Below are 17,108 nucleotides of genomic sequence, written 5' to 3' on the forward strand. Positions count from 1 at the left end.
GCGCGCCTCCGCCGGGCTACGCGGGTGCACGAGAGCGCGCGCTTCGGCGCCGGAGCGCGCCCCGGGGAGAACCCGAGCAAGATGGAGGCCGCGCCGAGGCCGCCGCCTGGGCCGAGGCAGCCGCTGCTACGAGCGTCGAGCCGTGGTGCCTAGGCCGTGCCAGTCTCGGACCTGCTGCCCCCGAGCGGGCCCAGGTTGGTCTCCCCCATCCCCTCCCAGCGGCGGCAGCCTCCGCGCGCGTCCGGCCTGGGCGCGGGGCAGCATCCCTCCTACCCCCGGCCCTACCCGGGCCCGGCCGCTCTCCAGCGCCCCGAAGACAGCTCCTGCCCACCGCCCACTCCTCGCGGCCCGGGCTGCCTGCAGGCCCCGGTCCCTTGCCCCCTTAGCCTGGAAACCCTCTTTCCCCAGCCCTGGCCCGCCAATCCTAGGCTTCCTCCCAGCTTACATCCAGCCCTGGCTTCTGAGGGACCCCCAACCCCGCTGCCCCGTGTCCAGACTCTGCAGTCCTAGCTCCCGACTCCCCTCTACCCTCATCCTGATTTCTCTACTTCTCCCTCTTAGACCCTCGTACCAGCCCCCACTCCCTGTCCCAGCCCCCATATCACCTTCCCAATCCCCCAGTACCCTCGCCTCTTATATTCCCTTCTTACCCCCTCATAGAAGCGCCCACTTCCCTCTCCATAGCCCCTTTATAGACACCTAATACCAGACCTCCTTCTATTCCTAATACCAACCCCTACATTCCCTCCCGTGCTCCCTTATACAGTCCCTCTGCTCATCCTCCAACATCGGTCTCCAGCCTCCAATTCCATCTCCCCCTGGTCCCCTCTCACTCCCCCAATACCAGCCCCCAAGCCCCCTCCCTAACTCTCCCATGACCACTTTCTAGCCCCCCCCCCACTTCCAGCTCCCATATCCTTATCCCAGCCCCCCAACTTTCACATGGCCCCTTCCTAGATCCCCAACTGGAGATCTTTGCCAGTCCCCACCATAGACACCACCCCAACACTCTCATGACCTCTTCCTAGCTCCCCCATACCAGCCCCCAGGTTCCCCCGGCTCCGCCCCAGGCCCCACCCTCGCGAGTTCCTCGGCTCAGGGCGGCTTCTCACGTGCGTCCCCAGCTCCCGCCCGGCAGCCCGGCGGTCTGTCCCGGGCCGGCGGCCCCCGCCAGCCCCCGCCGCCGCCGCTGCCGCCGGCCCCGCCCCCGGGCACCATGCTGCCCTCGCAGGAGGCCTCCAAGCTCTACCACGAGCACTACATGCGGAACTCGCGGGCCATCGGCGTGCTATGGGCCATCTTCACCATCTGCTTCGCCATCATCAACGTGGTGGTCTTCATCCAGCCCTACTGGGTGGGCGACAGCGTGAGCACCCCCAAGCCTGGCTACTTCGGCCTCTTCCACTACTGTGTGGGCAGCGGGCTGGCGGGCCGCGAGCTCACCTGCCGCGGCTCGTTCACCGACTTCAGCACCATCCCGTCCGGCGCCTTCAAGGCGGCCGCCTTCTTCGTGCTGCTCTCCATGGTGCTGATCCTCGGCTGCATCACCTGCTTTGCGCTTTTCTTCTTCTGCAACACCGCCACCGTCTACAAGATCTGCGCCTGGATGCAGCTCTTGGCAGGTAGGGGAGGGGCGGGGGCGTGACCCCTAGAACAGGCGCTAGGGATGGGGCCTCCTTCCTTCCGTTTCTTGGAGGAGTCAGAGCTAGATTCTGCTCCTCTGTCTAAAGACACACCTCCTTGGCTGTCCGTAAGCAGCCACTGGGGAGGGCATTCTATGAGAGAGACATCTTGGGGCAGGATTGGGTCTTTGGGTCTGTGGATATGGGCATCGATGGGTTAGCATTATGCTAGAGTCTCTTGAGGGTCTCTGAGAGTCTTTGTTGGCTGTCTTAGGGGAAATAGTTAAATGAACGAAGAGTTATTCTAGGTGTGAACAATTTCTGTTGTATTGAACAAAGTGTGAGGTGGGGTATCAAGAAATCTGACTTTGACCTTTAACTTGCTGACATTATCAACTTGAGTGTTCCACTTTACTTCTTTGAGACTTGGTTTCCTCATCTGTAAAACAGTGGAGAGGATTCCAAGAACTTGTAAACTTTAAAGTGCTACGATAACATGAGGGGGTAGGAGGAGGCTGTCTATAATGTCTATTCAATGTTTCAAATGTAGGTGGTTGACAGCACCTGGCAACATGAGTCTCTAGAGGGCAGGTCTCCACCCCCGACCCCCACCCAATGCAGGAAGAGTTCTGGTGCCCAAGGGGAATGAGTCCTTGGGAGCCTCTGAATGTTTGGCTAAGACAGACATCTTGCCCTAAGAACCAGAGAAAGGCCTTTTGGGAATGAGAACTGCTGAGACACTTTTCAAGGATCCATTAGAGTCTCTACCCTCACCCACCTTTCAATCGAAGACAGATTTTTAAGATTCAGCAACTTGGACATTTGCCTAATTGCAGGCAGGAAAGAGAGTTTGGCTCAGGAAAGTGGGGCCAGGGGATGGTAGGGATGGGCAAGGAGGGCTAGTGAAACTAGGAAAAAGTCTGGAGCTCTGAAAGGATGAGGAAGAGAAGGAAAAATGTGATGACCATGCAGCAGAGATGGTTTTTCAAAATAAGCACCTCAGGGCATTCAACAAGTGTGGGCCCCTTCAAAAGAGACCCCCAGGAGGAGGTGTTATATTATTTGTTGATGATTCCACCGCTCAAAACATTGTAGGGAATTGTCTTCGGAGCATGGAGTGTATTCTCTTGAACGTCATCATTGAGAGGAAACTCCATCTCTTGAAGGAGGAATATGATTTTTGGAAATGGCTGGAAGTCACTGAGCCAAGTGTAGAAAGTACGATGGGTGATCATGTTGAGAATTGTCACTTGGGATGAGAGCCAAGGTCTGAGGGCAAAATCCTGAGGTGGTTTCCTTCCCCAAGAGGACTTTAACAAATGCAGGGAGGGATTACTGCCCACTGGAAGAAATGCCCAAATTCCCAAAAGGACGGCGTTGAAGAAGGCAGCATTTATTCAGATGCAGACATTCTAATGGGCTTGTTTCAAATACGTCTCACTCCGTTCAACTTAGATGTGGGTCTTTTAGGATCTTTGAAGAAGATGAGAAAGGAGAATTGTAGGATGTGGGGTTTTCTCTCCATATTTCCAGTGGTACCCAGAAGGTGATTTTATCTATCTCCATTCTGTTCTTCTTCCAAAAGCAAGCTGGAAAGAATATATGCTCAGCTCGGATCCCTAATTCCTCAACCTTGATTTTGAGTCTGCAGATGGGATGCTGACCTCTAGCCTTCCAATTCTCTGTAATCCATATGCGTTTAATCTTGGGGATTTGATGAACTGTCCAACTATCCCCATGTAATTACAGAATTTCAGGGGTCTTAGCGATCAGCTCCTTCAAATCTCACTTCCCCCCCCCGCCTCCATTTTAGAGAGAGGAGACTGATACTATGGAAAAGGTCTTACCTACAGTCACACAGCCAGAAGGGAGTAAACTAAGTCTTGACTCCTGGCCCAGTGCTTTTTCCCTTGTGTTCCTGCCCCACCGCTGAGGGTTGAGGGGGTCCAGTGAGCAGAGTGGAGCAGTTTATTTCATTTTGCATAGAGATTTCTGAGTTCTCAGGGTAAGGGACTGATTCACTTTGCTTAATAAAGTGACACCAGGACAGGGGCCAGAGCACTGCACTACGAGTCATGGGATGGGGGATCTTGGCTGGCTCTGCCTGTGACTCACCGTGCAGTGTTAAGCGATTGTTTTTATCTTAGATCTCAGTTTTCTCCTCTATACAGTGGAAAACTAATCAATTAGATTAGTGGATTTAAAGTATCTTTTTCAGCCCATGGGGCTCCTAGAACAACTCTTTCACCAAGATCATTCCATCCAGAAAGTGAGAAATCAGTCATCCTCAGAGGAGCTGCAGAGAAGCAAAAGGCCTTGTTTGTATCAGATAAGAATTGAATGTCTGTTGTATGGCTCTTGTTCAAGTGAAATTTTGTTCAAGTATTTTGGAGTCTTCTAAGCACACTGCACTGGACCATTGGGAAGATGCAAAGAGATACTTATCCCTTTGTTTACTCCTCACTTGCTCCATGATCGTCCCTGTCCCCAAGGATCTTAGGCCTGTAAGACACAATTCCTGCTCTCAGGAAGCTTACCATCTAGTTGGATCACAATATTGATCAGCAATCTCTCAGTGGCTTAAAACCCAACTCAAACTGGCCTAAATAAATAAAAATAAAGAGGGTAAGGTTTTTGTCTCACACAACTTTAAACTCAAGAGTATCTTGCTGCAGGCATGCATGGATCCAGATGCTCATTAAGAACATGTTTCTCTCCATTTCTTGGTCTCATTTTTAAGTCTACTTCTCTCTTGAAGGTGATAAATAAGGCTACTAGCAGCTCTGAATTTACATTGCTTCAGCTTATGAATGCTGGTTACTCCATGGCTCCAGTAAAAGTTCCAGGGCTGAGTCTCATTGGCTCAGCTTTGGTCAAGTGTCTACCTCTTAATTAATAATTGCAACTTTTTCTAAGCCCTCGGCCACATGCCCATCCCTGCCAACACATGGATTGATAATGGAGAAAGGTCAGTTCCCCAAAATGGAAATCAAGGATGAACCCTGAAAGAGGGTAGGTAAGACAAGTGCAGACAGAAGCCTCACCCCGGATGGTCTGAGCACTGGTATGCTCTGGCCTGTAAGTGCTGAGGAAACCCAGGGCAACTGAGGAGGCTGCTGGCTTAGCTGGGAGGTGAGGCTTGAGTTGGGCAGGGTGTGGACAGGTGTGGGAGAGCATTCTGAATGGAGAGGAAGATCACGGGCAGAGACACAGACGTGAGAAAGCCACATCTGGCTTGAGTGGTATTCACATAGGGGAGGCCAGGAAGGAATGATGGGCCACAGCGCGATGCTCTGAATACTGGGTCAAGGAATTTGGACATTAGTCAGCAGGCAGTTGGAAGCTACTATGACTGTCATTATCATTCAGGAAAAATAGTTAACGTTTTCTGAGCCTCTACTCTATGCTCGACCATGTGCTAACCATTTACATGCATAGTATTATTTAATCCTCACAAGAATTCGATGGAGTAGGTACCATTATTAATATTTTATAGATGAGAACACTGAGGCTCAAAGAGGAAAGAGTCATTTGTCCAAGGTCATACAAGTGGCAAGTAGTGGAGACAGGATTGTAACTTGGTCTGTCTGAATCTAAAGCCCAAGGATTTATAAAGGAGCATTAATGGTGGGGATGGTGGCAGGATGTTTTTGTCAAATGCTAAGTAAAGAGGCGGGAAGATCCAGGTGGCTCTTTATGGAGTTAGGGTCAGCTTTTCAGGGCTTCTCAGGACACCTCTGCTATTCTTTACCTGGTCTTTCCATTTACTGAGAACATACAATGTGCCAGCTTCTATGCTAGGCACTTTCACATTTGTTGTGTCATTTAATCTTTATCTGTTAAAATGACTTGCCCAAAGGTCACACATCTGGTGAAAGGTGGAACTGAAACAATGCAAATACGAATGGATCTAGAACCTGTTCTTACCACTAAACTGGAACCCAGGACATGAGTTTACAGATTACAAGTTACAGCTGTAAGCTCTCTGTACTCAATGTTTACCTGCGGGCCAGGTGAGCTTAGCCAGAGGGAGGTTCCTGGATGGAGTAGAAACTCAGGCTGGAAGCCTGGTTGATGGTTTGAGGGGGCAGCATGGGGTAGAGGTTTAAGAGCAGAGGATTTAAAATTCCCGCTCTGCCACTTCCCAGCTGTGTGGCCTCGGATAAGTGGGTTTTCCTTTCTGAGTCTCAGTTTCCTTATCTATAAAATGGAGATTATTATAGTGTTTACCTCAGAGGTGGTAGAAAGAAATAAGCAAAATGATGGGTGTAAAATGCCGCGTGTGATTCCTAGTGTACAGTAAGCACTCAATAAATGGTCACCGTTATTCCTGTGGCATAGTCCAAGTGAAGAACAGCTTGTGAGGAGCCCTTGATGCTCAGGTGGAAGGGTTTGGACTTACTGGGATGGTCAAAGGCCTTGAGGGTCATAAACTGTCAGCTGGAAAGGGTGTGACCAATAAGCTGGCCCAACTCCCTCATTTTATAGATGAAAAAACTGAGTCCCAGAGAGAGGAAGAGACAAGTTTACAATGACAAAGTGAGACTCCTCCTTCCACAGAAAGGAGATGATTCTGACCACAATTCATTCAATATTGAGTGCCTACTGTGTGCTAGGCACTGCCCTGGTGCTGGAGTCACAGCAGAGAACAGAATGTGTGCGATGGAGTGGGAGCTAGGGGGGACTGAGCTGGAGGCAGCAGCTGGGCTGGCTGGTGATCCAGAGGTGGGCGTCTTCCAGCCTTCCAGATGTGTTTCCTAATCGGTGGGGTTCCCTGGGCTAGGAGCAGCAGTGACAGGAGCTCTTGTCCCTGCAGCTTAGAATGGGCATCCACACTCCTCCCCATTTCCCTGGGGTTTGTTTTAGATTTGGTTTGGGATTTTAATCATCCGATAAGTCTTTCTTGTACGTTTATGACACTGCTGAGCACATTGGGGGAATTTCTTTCCTCCCTCCCTCATTTTCTTTCTTCCTCTCTCAACACTCACTTCCTTCCTTCTGTCCTTTCTTCCACTTTCCTTCCCTCCCTTCTTTCATTTTTGCCTTTCCCCCTCTCTCCCTACTCCCTTCCTTTCTTTCTCACATCAATCCTTCACTAATGGTCTCCTCTGTGTGTTAGGCGCTGTGCTAGGCTCTGGGAACCCTGAGCAAGTGTCCTTGCTCCCAGGGAGCTCATAGTGTAATGGGAGATACCGGAGAGAAATCAGATCATCACACTATGAAGTGATTGAATCACACACAGGGTATTCTGGGGGCATGAACGGGACTTCTGGTACAGTTAAGGACACCCAGGGAAGTCTTCCAAAAAGTAACAGCATTTGAGCTGAGTTTTAAAGGATGGGAAGGAGGGAGAAGGGCAACCAGGCAGAACCAGGATGATCAAAGGCATGGAGGTGGGAAATAGCCTGGTGTGTTTGGGGATTACAAGCACTTAGGGCAAGGAGGGGTGAGAGTAGAGAGTGGGGAGCCAGATCTTGGAGGCCTTCTAAGGCGTAGTGAGGGGTTCAGACTTTATTTGTAGGCAGCCAACAGTTGTTGACTTTTAAAAAATTGTTTAAGTATTTTCCAAGTTTTTATTTACTTTTTGGAAAAGTTAATACGTGCACATGATACAAAATTCAAAAGGTAATAAGGGTGTGCAATCAGATGTAAGTCTCCTTTCTTCCCCTATCTCCTCAATGATCCTCCCAGAGTTCTCTCAGAGGCAACCACTGTTACCATTCCTTGAGTATCCTCTCCAAGAAATCCCATAAATACACAAGCAAAAGCAAACAATATTTCTTTTATATAAATGGCGTATTAGTTATTTATTGCTGCACAACAAATTACCCCAAACTTAGTGGCTTAAAGCAACAAACTTTTCTTATCTCTGTTTCTTTGAGTCACAGGAATTTGGGGGCAGCTTAGATAGATAGTTCTGGTTCGAAGTCTCTCATGAAGTGGCAGCCTAGACCTCCGTGGGGATTGTGGTCATCTGAAGGTTGACTAGGGCTGGTTGGATCCGCGTCTAAGTGCACTCAGGTGTTGACGGGAGACCTCAGAATGAGCGATCTGAGAGAGAGAGAAAAGAAAAAGGAAGAAGCTACGCTGGCCACTCCCCTTTTTTTGGTAACAGCTTTTTTGAGATATCATTCATATAATTCATTCATATAAAGTATACAATTCAATACTTTTTAGCATATTCATGGAGTTGTGCAAGCATTACTACAATCAATTTTAGGATGTTTTCATCACCTCAAAAAGAGGGCTCAGTACCCTTTAGCTATCACCCCCTAAACTTCAGCCTCTAAGCTACCACTAATCTGCTTCCTGTCTGTCTGTATTAGCGTGTTTTGGACATTTCACATAAATGGAATCATCCAATATGTGGTCTTTGTGACTGGCTTCTTTCACTTAGCATAATGTTTTCAAGGTTCATTCATTTTGTAGCATGTATCAATACTTCATTCTGTTTTAGAGCCGAATAATATTGCATTGTATGGATATTGTTTATCTATTCATCAGTTGATGGACACTTGGGTTGTTTCGGCCTTTTGACCATTGTGAATAATGCTGCTGTGAACATTTGCGTACGAGTTTTTGTATGGACACATTTTCATTTCTCTTGGATACATACTTAGGAGTGGAATTACTTGCTTAAATGGCAACTCTATATTTAACATTTTGAGGAAACACCAGATTGTTTTCCAAAGTGGCTGCACCATTGTACATTCCCACTGGCAGTGTATGAGGGCTCCTGTTTCTTCACAGCCTCATCAGCATTTGTCATTATCTGACTTTAGATTTTAGCCATCCTACTGGGTGTGAACTGGTGTCTCATTGTGGTTTTGATTTGCATTTCCCTATGATTAGTGGTGTTGAGCATCTTTTCCTGTGCTTTTTGGCCATTTGTATATCTTCTTTAGAGAAATATCTATTCAGATCTTTTGCCCATTTTTTAATTGGGTTACTTTTCTTTTTATTGTTGAGTTGTAAGAGTTCTTTTTATACTCTAGATTTAAGTCCTTATCAGATATGATTTGCAAGTATTTTCTTCTATTGTATGGTTGTCTTTTCACTTTCTTGATAGTGTCCTTTGAAGCCCAAAAGTTTTTTAATTTGTACAAAGTCCAATTTATCTATCTTTTCTTTTGTTGCTTGTGTTTTTTATGTCATATGTAAGACTCTGTTGACAAAACCAAAGTCACAAAAATTTACCTCTACGTTCTCATTTAAGAGTTTTGTAGCTTTGGCTCTTATATTTAGGTCTCTGATCCATTTGAGTTAATTTTTATATGGTGTAAGGTGAAGGTCTCACTTCATGTTTTTACATGTGGCTATCCAGTTATCCCAGCACCATCTATTGAAAAGATTATTCTTTTTCAACTGAATGGTCTTGGCACTCTTGTCAAAAGTCAGTTGACTGTAGATACATTGGTTAATTTCTGGACTCTCAATTCTATTCCATTGATCTATATGTCTACCTTATGCCAGTACCAGATCGTCTTGATTACTGTTGTATTGAGTGAGTTTTCAGATCAGAAAGTGTGAGTCTTCCAAATTGTTCTTCTTTTTCAAGATTGTTTTGGCCATTACACTGCCTTTTCTGTCCTAATCTCAGACATCACCTACCATCACTTCTTCCACACGCTATTATTAAAAGTGAGCTACTAAATCTCATCCATATTTAAGGAGAGGAGAACTCAGCTCCTCCTCTTGAAGGGAAGGATATCAAAGAACTTGTGGACATATTTAAAAACCACCACAAATGGTAGCATATTAAACACTTGGTTTGTCTTGCTTTTTTCATTCAATAATACATCTTGGAGACTGTTCCGTATCAGTGTATAAAGAGCTGCATAATATACTTTTGTGTAGACGTGTCGTCATTTATTTAATCAATATTTAAATTCTTTACAATATTTTGCTATAACAATATTTCAAGGGATGATGTTGCTTACAAATAATTTGGTACCTATGTAAGCACAAGGGTAGAATAAAGACCTAGAGCACAGTTGCTGGATTAAATGGTCTGTATATTTACAGTCTTACAGATCCAGCCAAAGACCCTCCGTAGAAATTGTACAAACTTACAGTCCCAGCAGCAAGGTGTGAAAGTCCCTGTTTCCCCACATCCTTGCCAGCTGAGTGTGTTATCAAATATTTTATTTTTGCCAACCTAATGGGTAAAAAATACTCCTATAGTAGTAATTTGCCTTTCTCTTATTATGAATGAGGTTGAGCACCTTTTATATATTTTTTTCTGTCAACTTTCAGTTCATACATATTTTTCTATCAGGTTAGTGGTATTTTTGCTCTTTGATTCGTAAGAATTCTTTATATGTTACGAAAGTTAGCCCTTTGTCTGTGACATGAGTTACAAACGTTGTTTCCCAGTTTACCTTCTCACATTGTCTATGGATATTTTCCCCACGGTGAAATTAGTGTTTTCTCAACATAAACAAATCATCAGTTCCCTCCTTTATGGCTCCCGGGCTTAGTATAATACCTGGAAAGCTTTGAAGTATTTTGAGCAGGGAGAAACATGCCGGGTCTGGTTGTTGGTGGAGAGGATGGGTTGGAGGTGTCAAGAGGACAAGGGCCAGACTATTTTTATTCTGAAAGCCTCTTATTTTTATCTTTTTCTCTTCATTCCCAGTTTCATGTTATTCATCATCATTGACGTGACTTTAATCCCAGAGCAGTTTAATGGCATAATGAGAGCCCTGGATCAGGAGTCTGTGCCTGACACATAGTAGGCGCTTAATGAGTGTTTATTGAATGAATGAATGATGATATCTGACTTAAGTCCTAGCTCCACTGCCTACTCCTTTGAGGCAGCATATTCAGTGGTCAGACGACCTGAGTTTGAATCCTGAGTGTGGCATTACCAACTAAATGTCCTTAGGAAGGTTATGCAATTTCTGAATCTCAGTTTCCTCATCTATAAAATGGGGATAATAGTAGTAAACTGCCTCATGGGACTGTTGAAGGATTGATTGTGAATATGTGTCTAGGCCCTGGCACAAAGGAGACCCTAAATAACTGTTAGTGATTTTCATTAGCTGCTCTTGGTCAAATCACTTGGTCAAATCACTTTGGCTCCAACATTCCATAGTTTGAGTTAGGCCAAGGGAGGAAATGTTGAAAAGTGGGAAGAATTGGGAGACAAGCCTGGGAAAGTAGGCAGGGCTGGCTTATGGAGAGCATTGACAGTCAGGCCTAGGAGTTTGGTTCCTGTCCCTGGGTGATGGGCAATCACTTTTAGGCATGGGAGAAAACCAGGGCCAGACGTGGGTTTAGAAAGATGACTTGGGTGGCCGCTGCAGGGAATGGACTGGATGGAGCGCTGGGGGGAGGCAGGACGCCCAGGGAGAAGGTGGTGGCAGTGGTCCAGGTGAGAAGTGCTAAGGCTAGAGGAGAGACAGAAGGAGAAAGAGGGGAGAGCTGTTTAGGAGACCAGCTGGTGTGCTGGGGGTGAGGACAGGCAAGTGTTGCAGATGACTCCAGGTTTCCTCCTTGGATGATTGGGTCTCTGGAGTGACATTCCCAACGGATGTAGGAGGAAGATCAGTTCAGTCTGGGAAACGTTAAATTTGAGGTCCCTGTGGGATATGCAAGAGGAAAGGTCCAGCAAGCAGTTGGCTGTTGGGATCTGGAGCCGAGGAGAGAGGTCTCAGCTGGAGATGTAGGTGTGAGGCGTCATCATGAGTCTGAGTGTGGGTGAAACTGCCCTGGAGAATGTGTGGAGGGAGAAGAGGAGACAGCCCAGAAACACCAACCTTTAAGAGGCAGGTGGAGGAGGAGCCAGAAAAGGAGGCTTGGAGAGAGGAGCCAGAGCAGCTGCTCAAATTAGCAACTGAGAAGCGAAGAAGGTCAGCCTTGAGGAAGGACATCTTGGGGAGGAGCCAGAGGGGGACTGGGAAGGGAAGGAGCCACCTGGAAGGGCCTTGCCCAGAGCTGGAGGGAGTGTGACAGGATGCCGGGAGAGCAAATCCTGCTGACGAGTGTGGCAGAGCTGAGCCAGGGCAATGGGGGCTGCAAAGGTTATTTAAGAGGCCATGAGCTCCATGCAGGGTGGGTGGGGGGTGGGGGGCAGGAGTAAATACTGTTGCCAAATCCTCAACTCACTAAGTCATGGGTGTCCCATCTCTGTAACAGCGGCTGTGACACCAGATATGATTATTTGTGTTAACAGTCTCCTTACTCGACTATGAGCTCCTCAAGATCAGGATCCATGAGCTGGGGACTGAGTGACTCAGAGAAAGAGTGTCTGAGGGAGAGAGAACAGTCAGTTCAAGGGCATCCGGGTGGGAATGAACTTGACATGTTTTAAGGGACAGAAAGGACGCTTGTAGGGACTGAGAGACCAAATGGCTCGAGGGGAAGGTAGAGCGAGCCTATGGGCCTCGTAGGGCAGGACCAGGTGTCAGGGTTTTAGTCCGAGTGCAACAGGGAGCTTTTGAAGGGCATTAAGCAGGGGAGTGACACCATCCGTTTTTGCAAGTTCACTCTGGATGGTGAGTGGAGGATAAAATGATGGGGCAAGGGTGGGAGCAGAGAAACTAGTTAGGAGGCCACTGCGGTCATCCGGGAGGGAGATGATGGCAGCTGGGACAAGGTAGTGGCAGTAGAGATGGAGAGAAGAGGTCAGCCTCTTGGCCTTTTGGAGGGTGAGCCAGTTGGCCTTAGGAATGGATTGGATGTGTGGGGTGAGGGAAGGGGAGGGATCAGGGTGCCTCCTAGCACTTGGGTGCTGGATGGAGGGTGGGGAGCCCATGCGCAGGAGTCCCAACCCCCAGCATCCCTGGCTGATAAAGGCACTGAGATGGGACCTGATCTACAAAGCCAGCAAGTCGGGGTTGACTGTTAGGAGAGGCCCAGTCTCTCATGCAAGATAAGCCCCTGCCCTGGCGTGTGGGGGACCGGGAGAGAACCCGGGCTCAGACCTGGTAGGGAGGGGCATGTGGACAACCTCCTTCCCCGGGGGGGCTCTCTCTGTCAGAGGTTCTCCCTACAGCCCCCTAGTGCACGGGGCCTGGGGAAGTGTTCCCTTGGAAAGCTGTGGTCCCAGAGCAGATGCAAACCCTTCGCTGGGCTCCGCTCAGCTCCAAACTCAGCCCGGTGCTTTCCTAAACTTGAAGGAGGGACTCGCAGGGTGCAAGCAGCTGGTTGTGCATTCTGTGCTTATAGCCACGTGCCGTGTGACGATGTGTCGGTCAAGGACGGACCTCACGTGTGATGGTGGTCCCATAAGATTAGTGCCATGCAGCCTAGGTGTGCAGGAGGCTGTGTCATCTGGGTTTGTGTAAGCGCACTCTACAATGTTCATACAACGACGAAATCACCTGACGACGCATTTCTCAGAACATGTCCCTGTCATTAAACGACACACAACTGTACTGCTTCTCTGTGTCTTTCATCTTTTCTAAGACTTTTACTGCTTTGTAAAATTATCACTGTTCTTTGTAGAAAAATTGGAGAATATAGAAGAGCAAAATTACATCCATAATATCGTTCTCCCAGAAACAGTCATTCTTAACTGCTTGGTTTACACTCAAAACAGTATAGAGTACTGGTTACAAGCAGGCCCCGGAGCCAGACTGTCTGGGTTCAAATCCTGGTTACCAGCTGTGTGACCTTGGATAACTTGGATAACCTCTCTGTGCCTCAGTGTCTTTGTCCGTAAAAAGATGATAACAGTACCTGCTCCAGACAGTGTTGTGGGGATTAAATGAAGTAATGTGTGTAAAGTACTTGCATAGTGCCTCTCATGGTAACTCTGTATAACTGTTTGCTAGAACTGTGTATTTTTCCCCACAAATGAAATTTTATTGTATATTATTTTTATAGCCTTTTGAAACCTAACATTTCACGAATATTTTCTGTATTATTAAATCTTCCTAAATATAATTTTAATAGCTGAGCGGTGTTCCAGGGTATGAAAGAATATTCCGGAATTGTTGGATAGTAAGTTCTTCTTTCTTTTCTTCCTTCCTTTGTTATTTCTCCTCCCTTCTCCTCGTCTTCCTCTTCTTTCTCATCATCTCTCTCCTGTAAATAACAACGTGACGGACATCCTCATAGCTAAATCCTAGAGCATATCCATGAGTGTTTTCTTAGGATAAATTCTTGGAAATTGGTGAGCTCAGTCAAAAGGGGCTTAGAGATTTTCATCTTTATGTTGTTGTGATTAATCCATTACTTCTGTGAGTTACATTTGGCTTGCGTCTTGCCATTCGTTGCTGCTTTTATTATTTCATTCTAAGTGAATGAAAATCTCTGGCAATAGTCACTTACTACAGTCGGCGCCCCCCCACCTCACGCCTTCAACAGGTCACTTACTCCCAAGGTTGCGAATGCAAACGGCGCTTCAGGTTATGCGCTCAACGCCTCCCTCCTACCTCTGTCCTGCCGCTGCTCAGTTCCCCTCCTTAGAAGTAACCAGGGTTATCAGTGTCTTATAAATCCTTCCAGAACCATTTTATGTACGTGCAAGAAAACACACACACACCTGCTTTCCCTCGTCTTACAGAATGCTCGTTGCACCGTGCCTGTTGCTGTGGACATGCCCTTCCCTTAGCGGGGCATCCAGAGCCGTTCCAGCAGCCCAGAGCGTCCCCCTCGGTTTCTGGAGGGCAGAGTGCGCCCTCACACGGGCCTGTGCTGCCCAGTGACCTGTTGATGGGCATTTAGGTTATTTCCTATGTTTACCTATTACATACACGCAGCCTTTTCTTTTTTAAAGTCAACTTTTATTGAAGTATAACATACTTACAGAAAAGCACAAAAATCATATGTGTACAGCTTGAACGATTTCCGGAAAGTGAACATGCCCATGTAACCAGCGTCCAGATCAGGAAGCTCGGCCCCCGTCCAATCGCTACCCCCGGAGGTAACCACTGTCTTGACTTGTAAAATCCTGTAGATTAGTTTTGCCTGTCTTTGAGCTTTGTAAATGGAATCGCGCTTTTTCACGAGGTTGTGACTCTGAGATGCATCCAGGTTGTTGCACTAGCATCAGTTTGTTCCTCCTCGTGGATGTGGAATCTTCTACTGGATGAGAAGGCATGGTTTATCTATCCACTATAGTGGGAATAGACATTTGGTTGCTTCTAGTTTGGGGCTATGAGCCAAGCTCCTGGGAACCTTCTAGTAACTGTCTTTGGGGGAAATATCTGCACATTTCCGCTGGGAGTACCCTGGGGAGAGGGTGGGGTTCTGGGGGTGATGGAGAAGGCTTGGCTCCCACAGACACTATGACAAGCAGCTTTTTGAGGCTTGTGATCCACTGTGCGGGACTGCTCTCTGGCACCTGCCCCCTTTGAATTGGTAGGCTTTTCCCTTCTCATGCTGAAGAGAGACCTACCACACAGAGCCTTCGGGGACTTGTAGGGGGTGAGGGGACCGAAGGCTCTTCTTGGTGGCTTGTGCAGCCCCCTGCTGTCCTCCAGGCGGCCTGCAGCAGCCCAGCTCTGCCTCACTGAGACCCGTTCCTCACGTCCTGCCGAGCTTCCATCTGCAGCGCCTGAGTGGGAGGGGCCACGGCGAAAAAGCAGGAGGTGGCACAACAGAGACGCCACATCAGGGGACAGAGGCCTGGAGCCTTGTCTGAGCTTGGCCTGAGTATAAACAACAGACGTTTCTTTTCTCAAAGTCCTGGGGGCCTGGAGTCCCAGATCAAGGTGGCAGCGTGTTGGGTTCTGATGAGAGCCGTCTTCCTGGCTTGCGGAAGCTGTCTTCTTGCTGCTCACATAGCAGGAGGAGAGAGAGCAAGCTCTTGGTGTCCCTTCTTGCAGGGCCACTCATCCCATGCTGAGGCCCCACCCTCATGACCTCGCCTAACCCTAGTCACCTCCCCAGGGCCCCGCCTCTGAATACCATCACGGGGGAGGGGGGGGCGGGGGGGGCGAGGGAGGGTTGCGGGGGCCGCCGGGCTTCAACAGGGGAATTCTGTGGGCGCACAGTTCAGTCCACAGCAAGCCTCCTCGGAGTGTTCTCAGGGCAGAGAGCCCTGGGGGATATTCAGTCTGACTCCCCAGTAATGGGGAGCAGCTGTGGCATGTCAGGCATGGAGGGGACAGCTGAGCAAAATCAGAGGGCTCTGTCTAGGAGTGCCCAGCTCAGCGGACGTCCCTGGAGGATGGTGTGACGGTGTTATAATGAAACTCCGCTAAAATAGCTGAGCATAAATGCATCGTTAAAAAGCTTTGTATGAAAGCACATTTATAGCACGAGCGTTAAAGAAAAAAAAACCTTGAGTATATAGTATATTTCCTCTTACTAATTCTTCAGCACTTCTTGATCTCATCCTAGTTTTATCCTCAAACTCAAGCATTGGTCTTCCTTTTAACTCTCCTTTAGTTTCTTCATTGTTTCTTAAAAGCTTAAGAGGATTTCATGACTTGACACGGGTGGAAAAGGACTGGACATAATATCATTTTTACTATAAAAATGATACACACAGATGTTAAACACTGTCGACAGCACAGGAGGGTATAGGACGAAAAGTAGGTGTCCCCTCTCCTGCTCCCCACCCCGGGCTACGTCTCAGAGGTAACCATCATTAAGTTGCTTCTGTGTCCTTCCAGAAACGTTTATAAACATGCAAGCTTATATATGGATATATATATATTCTCTGAAAAAAATCTGTATTTTAAATTATGTTTTTTAATTTCATGAGTAATAATATATGAATACATTTACTCTGTGAAAAGCTGAAACATTACAAAAAGGCTAAATACACACATACATACACATCCACAAGTAAAATATGTCATTTTCTGTGTGCCCCCTACTTTCTTTCTTTCTCCTTCTTTCTTTTTTGCAAAATACACACATCATGGAAGTTACCATTTTAACCACTTTTAGGTGCATAATTCAGTGGCATTAAGCACACTCACATTGTTGTCCACCGTCACCACCATCCCTCTCCAGGACTCTTCTTCTTGCGAAACGGTGACTCTGTCCCCCTTAACCAACAGCTCCCCATCTGCCCTCCCGGGCCCCTGGCTCCACCGTTCTACTCTCTGTCTCTATGGGTCTGACTACTCCAGGGACCTCGTATAAGTGGAATCATACAATCTTTGTCCTTTCCTGACTGGCTTATTTCACTTAGCACAATGTCCTCAAGGCTCACCCATGTTGTAGCAGGTGTCAGAATTCCTTTCCTTTTTAAGGCTGAATAACAACCCACTGGAGCGATAGAGCACCTCCTACTTTTTTGAAACAAGAGGGATCATGCCTGTATATGGTCTTTCTACCTGCTTGTCGTGTCAGAGAGGAGAAGTGGTTTGGAGCACGCGCTCTGGGCCCGGTGGGCTGGATCTGACTCTTATATCTCTAGCTGTGTGATCTTGGGCACATCCCTTAACCTTTCTGGGCCTGTTTCTTCATCTATAAAATGGGGATAATAATAAATTCATGCCCATAAAGCAGTTAGAACAATGCCCAGCACATAGAAAACACTGTCTACATGTTGAGTTTTTAAAAATTACAGTTGCTTTC

At 47.4% G+C, this 17,108-nt stretch overlaps 1 protein-coding gene across 1 annotated transcript in view; it reads left to right on the forward strand.

Moving 5' to 3' along the window:
- Positions 1-31: 31 nt before the first annotated feature.
- The window catches only part of LHFPL4 (LHFPL tetraspan subfamily member 4), a 37,792-nt gene continuing 20,715 nt past the window's right edge, over positions 32-17,108 (forward strand). Inside the window, exons 1-2 of the mRNA XM_070576652.1 lie at positions 32-194; positions 1,125-1,622. Of these exons, the coding sequence (XP_070432753.1) occupies positions 1,217-1,622 (406 nt within the window). The 5' untranslated portion in view covers positions 32-194; positions 1,125-1,216. The remainder of the gene's footprint in view (positions 195-1,124; positions 1,623-17,108) is intronic.

This window comes from Equus przewalskii, chromosome 15 (genome assembly GCF_037783145.1).
Source record: "Equus przewalskii isolate Varuska chromosome 15, EquPr2, whole genome shotgun sequence".
Taxonomy (NCBI): Eukaryota; Metazoa; Chordata; class Mammalia; order Perissodactyla; family Equidae; genus Equus; species Equus przewalskii.